General features: G+C 49.3%; 1 protein-coding gene across 2 annotated transcripts; it reads left to right on the forward strand.

Annotated features, from left to right (window-relative positions):
• The first annotated feature begins 5,366 nt into the window (after positions 1 to 5,366).
• On the forward strand, positions 5,367 to 8,869 carry LY6K (lymphocyte antigen 6 family member K). 2 transcript variants are annotated; one of them, XM_023228110.2, is made up of 3 exons: positions 5,367 to 6,026; positions 6,992 to 7,105; positions 8,497 to 8,869. In XM_023228110.2, exons 1-3 carry the CDS (start codon positions 5,924 to 5,926, stop codon positions 8,775 to 8,777), a joined length of 498 nt encoding a protein of 165 aa, XP_023083878.1. In that variant the 5' UTR covers positions 5,367 to 5,923; the 3' UTR covers positions 8,778 to 8,869. The 2 variants fall into 2 exon arrangements, with proteins under 2 accessions (XP_023083878.1, XP_023083879.1); XM_023228111.2 differs by lacking the exon at positions 8,497 to 8,869 and adding an exon at positions 8,250 to 8,423 and having other exon boundaries at positions 5,518 to 6,026.
• The last annotated feature ends 1,537 nt before the right edge of the window (positions 8,870 to 10,406 follow it).

Consider the following 10,406-nt stretch of genomic DNA (forward strand, 5'->3'; position numbering starts at 1 on the left):
AACTATCCTTGGGATTTTAGTGAGTAAGTACATCAAAGCATGACTCTAATTATTATTTTTTGTCGGTTTGTTTTTGTTTTTGTTTTTATTTTGAGATGGAGTCTCGCTCTGTCACCGAGGCTGGAGTGCAGTGGCGCAATTTCAGCTCACTACAAGCTCCGCCTCCCGGGTTCACGCCATTCTCCTGCCTCAGCCTCCCGCATGACTCTAATTATTTTAAGAGCACATATTGTCATGAGATATTGGTGCATCGGGACATTTTGTTGCGTAGGAGTTTGTCTTTGCAGGCATTACTAAACTCCCTCCTTAGCTGTCAACAGCTGTGCCCATGGGCTGTGACTGGCAAAGAATGTGCCTTGCTAGTTTTAAAATGGAACTGGCTTGAAAATGGTGTCACCCTGGCTCTCCTACACTCCTGGTTCTCTAATAATCCCATCAAAAGCAATGTACAAATTCAATGTGATCCCTATCAATATTTCAGTGGTATTTCTCACAGAAATAGAAAAAAAAGATCTGGCTGGGCACATTGGCTCATGCCTGTAATCCCAACAATTTGAGAAGCAGAGGTGGGTGGGTCACCTGAGATCAGGAGTTCGAGACCAGCCTGGTCAACATGGTGAAATCCCGTCTCTACTAAAAATACAAAAGTTAGCTGGGCGTCGTGGCACACGCCTGTAGTCTCAAGCTATTCGGGAGGTTGAGGTGGTAGAATCCCTTGAACCAGGGAAGCGGAGGTTGCAGTAAGCTAAGATTGTGCCACTGCATTCCAGCCTGGACAACAAAGCAAGACTCCATCCCTCCCCCCAAAAAAAGAGAGAAAAGAAAAAAAATCCAAAATCGGCATGGAACCACAAAAAAACCAAAACAGCCAAGGCAATTTTGTAAAAGAAAACAAAGGTAGAGGCATCATACTTCTGGATTTGAAACAATGTTATAAAGGTGTATGATATGGTTTGCCCTGCCTTTCTCCAGCAAAGACAGACTGTGAGGTCTACTTGGCTAATTTCCAAGCAGCCACATGCCCTGCAGACATGAACTTCTAGCAGGGAGCTCAGAGGCCTGCTTGGCTTTGGCTGGGCTCTGAACACACAGCAGCCCTTGAAGGCCTCTCCCATTGCCTCTGCTGTGGAAGCCACAGGCTCCCCTAATGTCCTCCTGCCCCCTGCTCTGGAATATACTCTCACCCTTTCTGGGTGAGAGACTTTGCTGGGCTGCTTCTCCTCTTGGTAGAATGGTTCTCTGATATCAAGACATGAGAGGCATTTCTGGTTTGAAGGCTATCTGATGCTCTTTCCTGGCAAGGAGGTCATAAGCTGCTATTGTCTTCCAGAAGCATTTGAGGAGCACCTGCAACACACCAGAGGTCCCTGCTGGGTGGCAATGCTGGCTTCTGCCAAGGGTTCCCAGGTGGCAAGTGTCCTGATAGCAGATATTCCTAACCACAGCTCGACGACTGGCTCAGGAGGCCTGCGTGAAGCTGCATGCACCACCTCTTGCAAATACGTTCATGCTTCTATTGGCTCATGGACCCATTTGAATTCAGAATAGCAAGGGCAGTGTATTCCTCAATGGTGAATGTTGTGTCTCTAAATCTCTCATAGGTCCACGTAGCTCTGCTTCTTGTTTAGCAAAGGGCTCAGTAAGAGATAATACTTTGGTTCTCTCTGTTTGAGGGACATTCGTGGTTATACTGGCACAGGCATTCCAGAGAAGTCCCCAGACCCGACTGGGCCTTGCATTTGATCAGGTTCTGTTGGGTGTTTGGTTGAAAACAGCCCAGTGCTTCTCTGAGCAGGCCATCAGCATGACAGCATCCACATCTCTACTAACTCACTCTCATGGTTAGCTAGTCCAAGTCTCCCCACTCCTCGTGCCAGCAAATTCAAATATGCCTATGCCAAATGGTACAAGTTTACCAAACCACATTCTCCTAAAGTTATGCCTGGCTGGACTGCAATAGTGGGTGGAAAAGAAGGAAATGTGCCTTTAGACCAATGGAGTGTATTAGGGCATCCCACCTGCAACCCTTACCTCCAGCTTGTTGCGTTACCTGGACGGTCGTTACCATATCAGGTATAGCTGAAGAAATGCGGCAGACTGCACTGTTGAACCCTGCACATCTGTTGTCAGCCTCCACAAATAATCTCTCAGACAGGACGGTTAAAAATAAAATCAAGGTCAGGTGGATTGGCTCATGTCTGTAATCTCTACACTTTGGGAGGCTGAGGCGGATGGATCATTTGAGGTCAGGAGTTCAAGACCAGCCTGGCCAACATGGTGAAACCCTATCTCTACTAAAAATACTAAAATTAGCCAGGCGTGGTGGTTTGTACCTGTAATCCCAGCTACTTGGGAAGCTGAGGCAGGAAAACCACTTGGACCTGGGAGGCAGAGGTTGCAGTGAGCGGAGGTCATGCCACTGTCCTCCAGCTTTGGTGAAAGAACAAGACTCTGTCTAAAAAAAAAAAAAATCAGTGGAATCAATTCCTCCACTTCAGCCTTTTCTTTAAGAGTAGCGAGGTCTGGTGGCCCTCCTAAAGTTCTGCAGGGCTCAGTGTTGATTACAGAGGAAAGTCTGGACCATACAGAACATTCCAAAGTAGCATTCATGAATTAACCACACAGGAAAGACTTTGTTGATATTCCTTGAAAAACTACTCCCAGGATCCAGTGTAAGGAGCCTTTATGGCATCATATATGAACCATATAACTTCTGGGTCATTGCCATGGTATTTGTAAATTGTCATGGTCCTTGTGTGAGTGTCTTATGACAATGTATTATAATTAGCATATAATGAGCAATGAGGGCAACTAGAAGTCACTTTTGTCACCATCTTGGTCCTAGCTGGTTTGGGCCAGTTTCTTTGTTACGTCCTGTTTTGATCACAGGGTCATGATCAAGGCTCGGAAAACAAGTCCTGCTGATATCATACCTCACAACTATTTTGGGATTGGTCAGCAACTCAAATATTGCCTTCTGTTAAGCAATGTCTGTTAAACAGCAAAATGAATGAGAGACATAAATAGAGAGATAACAGGAAAATACAAATATCCACTAGCCACATCAAACATGTCAAACCATATCAAGTGCTCAACCTCACTCATAATTTTAAAATGCAAATTAAAAATACACCTGGATACTATTTTCATTTTCATCTGTCAGACTGGTGAAAATCCAAAGAGTGAATAAGAGGATATTCTTTCTGACACTGCCATGAAAATAAGCAGTCACTCCTTAATGACAAAATTCTCCAAAGACCAGATAGAGCAACTGGGCAATACTCATATAAACTGCAAATATATTTAACTTTTGTCCTTTGGTCTCATTTCTGGGAAGTTGTGGTATAATGATATATGTAAGGAATGACATTAGGGACAATTGCAGTGTTGTGTATATGAAAGTTCACTTCATATATTGAGTTATTCTGGTCATACCCAACTAAGTCAAGGCTGAGGGCCAGAGGAAAACCACTCAGGCAGATAGCACCTGCTCCAAGAACCATCTGCAAGCCCATGTGCTGAAACGCTTGCTGCAACTTTACAATCAGGTGTACCTCACAGCTGCTGGAATGACCTGCCATGACTCAAAGACAAGGTCTACCTACTGTGTCACTCACCCATCAGAGCCTGCCAGCTCCCCAAACCTCTACCAGTGCCCACAAGTTTTCTTTCTAAACAATAGGTAACATTTCTTAAATAAAACTTTCAACCTTCTCTTTGTTCGTCAGACACACCAAACACATTTCTGGTGTGTGTATGCCCAGAATTACAATTCTGTGATTCCCAAATAACATGTTTAGAGATTCATCCTATAATGTGTTTGACTTTGACATGTGAGATGTAAAAACACTGTGAACAACACCAATGTTCATTCAAGGAGGCTATTTAAATTAGTTATGATATATCAAGGCCATGGAATATGATGCAACTTGTATTAGTCCTTTCTCCCATTGCTATAAAGAAATACCTCAGGCTGGGCAATTTATAAAGAAAAGAGGTTTAATTGTCTCACAGTTCCACAGGCTGTGCAGGAAGCATGGTCCTGGCTTCTGAGGAGGCCTCAGGAAACTTACAATCATGACGGAAGGCAAAGGGGAAGCGGGCACCTCTTACGTGGCCTGAGCGGGAGGAAGAGAGGGAGTTGCCCACACACTTTTAAAAACACAGATCTCGTGAGAACTCTATCACAAGAACAGCATCAAAGGGATGGTGCTAAACCATTCATGAAGGACCACCCCCATGATCCAATCACCTCCCACCAGGCCTCACCCCCAACACTGGGGATTACAATTCAACATGAGATTTCAGTGGGGACACAGATCCAAACCATATCACAACTGTAAAAAAAAATTAAAAAAAAAATAAGAAGAAGAAAGAAAAGAAAGGAAAAGAATGTGAAAGTCCTGCTCCTTCCTGTGTTAACAGAGGGTCTCTACACAGAGGGTTGAGGGGAAAAAGGAGGGTGAAGAACAACACCTGTGGATTGCCCTTTGGGGTCTACTCAGATTCGCCCAATTTCCCTTAAAACTAGTATTTAGGGTTTCTTTTGAATAAACATAGAAATTGACCCACCCTAGCTTAAAACTTGGGAAAGTTACATTTGTCTTATCTGAGTTCCTTTCTCAGGAAACCAACCGTGGGGCCTTCCAGACAGCATCAAGGCACTGAAACTCAGCAGGTTCTTGAGGCCAGACCCCTCACCAGTCATGAAGCCTAGCTGCCTCCTCACTCTCCCTAATTTCTGTTTTCCCGCACAGGGTGACATTTCTTCCCTGCTCTAGAAACTCCTAATTTTAGTGGGCTGAGGAGAGGGATTTGTGACTGAGCACCCGTCTCCGGGCTGTAGCACTTGAATAAGGCTTTCTTCTCTGGCACTGCTCTTGGTGATTGGCTCCAGTTCTTGGTCTTCTTGGAGGAAAGAATTCAGACAAGAGATGCACAGCAAGAGGTAAAGGGTTAAGTAACCTTTATTTAAAGAGTCAGGAGCTCAGAGAGACAAGACAAAATCTGCCACTCAGGAGATAGAGCCAAAAGCTAGTGACTTACGAGGAATTCTTTTCTTTCTTTCTTTTTTTTTTTCTTTTTTATTTTTTTGAGACGAAGTCTCTCTCTGTCACCCAGGCTGAAGTGCAGTGGTGCAATCTCAGCTCGCTGCAAGCTGTGTCTTCCGGGTTCACGCCATTCTCCTGCCTCAGCCTCCCGAGTAGCTGGGACTACAGGTGCCAGGAGGAATTCTTATTGGAGCTTTTAGTGAAGGAAAACAGTACAGCCTGAAAGAGGAACAGGGTGGGCTGCTCAAAAGAATGAGTCCGGCCCTACTCACGCTGGGAGACCCTGTTGATGAGAGTTTTACAGGATTATTCATGAAGGGCCCGGGTAGGGGCCTTACTAGTAAGCAAGTTTTGCGAAGTCCTCTGGGCACTCATGCGCCGTGACCTCACACACGAGTGCACCGGCGTGTTTCATTGGAATCCAAAATCTCTCCCCAGGGGTGTGTCTCTTTGGTATTATAATGAGCGCGAGTTATTAGAGGTGCGCCCGTGCTCTTCAGCGGAGAAAATCCCCTACCCGGCCACTGGCCACTTTCTCTGGAGTGTGGGGTCCCCAAGGAGACGGCCCTGGGGCTCCGGTGCTGCGTTTCCCAGGGCTCCCGCGCCCGCTCCTGCCTGGCTGCCGGCCGCTCCAACACCAGCACAAGGCGGGACTCAGAACAGGCACTCAGGGCCGCCAGTGGCCGCGAGGTGCTGAGAGGGGGCTCCAAGAACCCCGACAGGCCCCGGCGGGTGGGACGCGGGCGCCCTGGGGTCGGCGGGGCTCCCCCTACCGGCCAGACCCGGGGAGCGGCGCGCGGAGGCTGCGAAGGTTCCGGAAGGGCCGGGAGGGGGCGTCGCGCGCTGACTCTCACAGGGCACCGCTGGGGACGATGGCGCTGCTCGCCTTGCTCCTGGTCGTGGCCCTACCGCGGGTGTGGACAGACTTCAACCTGACTGCGAGACAAGAAGATCCGGAGGACACCCCGCAGACGGGTGAGCCGGGCCGGCTCCGACAGCCACGGGCCGAGAGCACGGGGCCGGCGGCGTCTGCCCAGCACCGCGTGGCCGCCGCCCCCACTAGGCCGCGAGAACAGGGCGTTCAGGGGGCCCGCGGCGCCTGGAAGCCTCTGGGGAGCCTCGCCTCGTGCGGCTTCCCCAGGGCGGCGGGGCAGCCCGAGCCCGGCCCTTCCCCAGCCGTGGCCCTGCTCCGCCGCGTCCCTGGGAGCCCTCAGGCTGGAGGCCCCGGCGGCCTGGCCTCAGCGGGCTTCACGGGCTGAGAACAGTTCGAACCGCGGGAGGAGGGCGGGCTCCTCCTGCAGAGCTAGGCCAGGCCCAACCCAGACCCAAGGGAGGACTCCTTTGAGGGAGCCGGGGTGCAGGACCTGGGAGGTGGGTGGACCTGGAAGGTGGGCGGGAGGGCACGTGGCAGCAGACCCAAGCCCCGGGGTCGCTTCCGCAGCCGTCGGCCGGAAGATGCCAGGGCCCATGGGTGCAGCGTGGCCGTGCCAGGGGTCAGGGTGCCGCGACCGAGTGGGGGTGCGCTGTGCGCTCATGTTGTGCGCTTGGATGTGGGAGGATGGGGGAGCCCCCAGGAGAGAAGACAAATCGCTCAGGCTGTAAAGAAGGCCGAGGGCTGGGCAGTTTATAAAGAAGAGAGGTGTAATTGGCTCACAGTACCACAGGCTGTCCAGGAAGCATGGTGCTGGCTTCTGGGGAGGCCTCAGGACACTTAAAATCATGGGGGAAGGCGAAGGGGAAGCGGGCAGCTCCTATGTGGCCTGAGACCCTTCCTGCTTTCTCCCCATGAGGCTCACTCAGAGTCATGTGGCCCCAGCCACTGCTCAGGGGCAGAAAGATGGGGACCCGCTGAGTTTGTGCTGGCTCGGATGCTGGCTGTGTTCCTCAGATAGGCACGGATAACTGGAACATTCTACTTTTTTTTCTATTCCTCCTTTCAGACGAGGGTGACGATAGAGTGTGGTGTCACGTTTGTGAGAGAGAAAACAGTTTTGAGTGCCAGAACCCGAGGAGGTGCCAATGGTCAGAGCCATACTGCGTTATAGCGGCTGTGAGTGAGTATCTTCACTCTTGTTGGAGACCAACAGGCAGGTGAATAGAGGGCTTTCAGGAATCAGGGCTGTCTAGTTTTCCTCAATAGGGAATAACTAATAGAAAGTAGCTTTTTTTTGAGATGGAGTCAGGCTGGAGTGCAGTGGCGTGATCTCAGCCCCCTGCAACCTCGCCTCCCTGGTTCAAGTGATTCTCCTGCCTCAGCCTGCTGAGTAGCTGGGATTATGGACGTGCACCACCACACCGGCTAATTTTTTATTTTTAGTAGAGGCTGGGTTTCATCATGTTGGTCAGGCTGGTCTCAAACTCCTGACCTCAGGTGATCCACCCACCCTCAGCCCCCTGAAGTGCTGGGATTACAGGTGTGAGCCACTGCACCCTGCCTTTTTTTGTCCTTTAAAATGTGAAGAGCAAAGTCCTGGGAGGCCAGGGAGAGGTGAAGGGGGAGTGGGGTGGGGTTCAGTCCGTAAGAACTGTGCCAGTGTAAGGCAGTGCGTGCTACAGTGGGTCCAGATAAAATATTGGGAGGTAGGAAGAAAATCTGGGTTTCATGTCATCCATTTTTAAATGAAAAATTAAGCTTTAATAATGTTACATGTGCCACTGAGAACAGTGTCTGTGTCACTCTTACAAGAGATGCACAAAACCAAGGTGTACAGCCTTCAAGTGTGTTCTCAAAGAAGGGTGCATGCCTTAAAAACTGGAGACCGCTGCTGTGTCATCTGTGATTCCCCTGAAAACCTTTGGGTACATGAAGCCCTCCCCGAGGGGAATCTGGACACCCAGCACATTCTGCCCACGGGGCGATCTTCAGGGCTGGTGAATTCTGATTCCAGCCAGCAGTTGCTCTCCAGCCCTTCAGTATCCACGAAGTTGGTGGGGCGCCGAGGTGGTGCTTCAGACTCAGTGTAGCCAACATTGACTTTTTAACTTAATATGGCAAAATGATTTGTACAGTGAAGTATAAGATGAAGTGTGGTCATGCGACAAGTCTCCCAGCTCAGAGCCGAGCCAGGCCCACCGAGAGGCCAGCTGCATGCCCTGGTTGATGGCCAGAATGGCTGGCAGTCCTGTGTCTGTCTGTGGTCACAAAGGCCTGAGCCAACCCTGTGTTTGAGAAGTTGAGACCTGTGTGTTCCCAAACAGCGACCCCTAGACCCACATTCCCAGTGCCTGTGGACAGGCCATACCACGCAGAAGCCAGCCCTTCCCCGAAGCAGCATTCAACACACAGGCCGAGCCCTCGTCCTCCCAACCCCCACTTGGTGCCCCAATTGAGTGTGCACCTTTGAACAGGGCCACCAGGGGTAAGGCTTTGACCCAGACAGAAAGGCCTCAGTGTCAGGCGTTGGAAATGCATGATTGCCTTCTCTTGGTCTTTATTTCCTATTAGAAATATTTCCACGTTTTTTCATAATTTCGAAGCAGTGCTCCGCTAGTTGTGCAGCGATTGAGATACCCAAGCCAGAGGAGAAGCCGTTTCTCCTGGAAGAGCCCCTGCCCTTCTTTTACCTCAAGTGTTGTAAAACTCGCTACTGCAATTTAGAGGGGCCGTCTATCAACACCTCATTGTTCAAAGAATATGCTGGGAGTGTGGGTGAGAGCTGTGGTGGACTGGGGCTGGCCGTGCTCCTGCTGCTGGTCTCCATTGCAGCTGGCCTTAGCCTGCCTTGAGCCATGGGACTGCCACGGACTGAGCCTTCTGAAGCATGGACTCGCTCCAGACTATTGTCACCTGTTGCATTAAACTTGTTTTCTGTTGATTACCTCTTGGTGTGACTTCGCAGGGTCTTGGGATGGGAGAGTGGGGATCAGGTGAAGTTGGCTCTTAACCCTCAGGGGTTCTTCAGCTCACAGTGAGAGGAAGTCCAGATCTCCTGAGTAGTGATTTTGGTGACAAGGTTTTCTGTTTGAAATCAAACGTTGTAACTCATTTATTGCTGACGGCCACTCTTTTCCTTGACTCCCCTCTGCCTCTGAGGGCTTCAGTATTGATGGGGAGGGAGGCCAAAGCACCACTCATGGAGAGTATGTGCCCAGATGCTTCTGACCTTTCAGGTGACACAGAAACACTGGGGGAGTCTGAATGATTGGGGTGAAGACATCCCTGGAGTGCAGGACTCCTCAGCATGGGGGACAGTGGGGCACACGTTAGGGCTGCCCCCATTCCAGTGGTGGAGGCACTATGGATGGCTGCTTTTCCTCAACCTTTCCTACCAGATTCCAGGAGGCAGAAGATAATGAATTCTGTTGAAGAAACTTAGACTTCACCCACCAGCTGGCACAGATGCATGGATTCATAAATTCCCACGCGTGTGTGTTCAACATCTGAAACTTGGGCCCAGTAGAGAGCATCAGGGTAAATGGCCTTCATTTCTCTATCAAGATGCAGCCATCCACGGAGAGCTGAGAAATCAGACTCAGAGTTCCACCCAAAACAAATACAAGGAGACTTCAAAAGTTCACAGAAAAATTGAACTAAAAGATAACAATTAAAAAATAGGTTTTATTTCTCAGCATGCGCTCCATCAAGCTTGAGATGGTTTTGTAAGTGATGGTAGCAGCCATTCAGTTCATCCCTAAAGAACTGGGCTCCCTGGGAATTTAACCATGCCACTTCAGTCTTTGTTACGTTATTAACTGAAGAAAAGTGGGTGGACTTTAAAGATTGTTTAAAGTTATAAAACAGAAGTAACCAAATCAGGCCTGGAAGGTGTATGCCTAGTGATTTCTCATTGAAACTCTCACAAAACTGGCCTTGTCTGATGAGAGGAATGAGCAGGAGCATTGTCATGATGGAGAAGGGCTCTCTGGTGAAGCTCTCCAGAGTGGTGATTTCCTGGGTGTTTTCCTGCTAAATCATTGACTTTATACACTCTCATAAGATGTTACTGTTCTTTGGCTCTCCAGAAAGTCAATAAGCAAGATGCCTTGAGCATCCACAAAACGGTTGCCATGAACTTTGCCCTTGACATGTCCGCTTTTGCTCTGATGGGGGGACCACTCCTACCTCTCAGTAGTCATTCCTTCGCTTGTGCTTTGCCTTCAGGAGTGTACTGGTTAAGCCATGTTTCATCTCCGGCTATAATTATTTGAAGAAATGCTTCAGGATCTTGATTCCACTTGTTTAAAATTGCCGTAGAATGCTTTTCTCTTATCTGCAGCTAAGCTGGGAGAAAAGTTTTGGCACCCACGGAGTGGAGAGTTTACTTAACTTTAATTTCAGTCAGAATTGTGTAAGCTGAACACCTTGGGATGCCTACAGCATTGGCTATTGTTTCTGCTGTTATTAATCAGTACTCT

The sequence above is a fragment of the Piliocolobus tephrosceles genome, chromosome 7, assembly GCF_002776525.5.
Source record: "Piliocolobus tephrosceles isolate RC106 chromosome 7, ASM277652v3, whole genome shotgun sequence".
NCBI classification, from domain to species: domain Eukaryota; kingdom Metazoa; phylum Chordata; class Mammalia; order Primates; family Cercopithecidae; genus Piliocolobus; species Piliocolobus tephrosceles.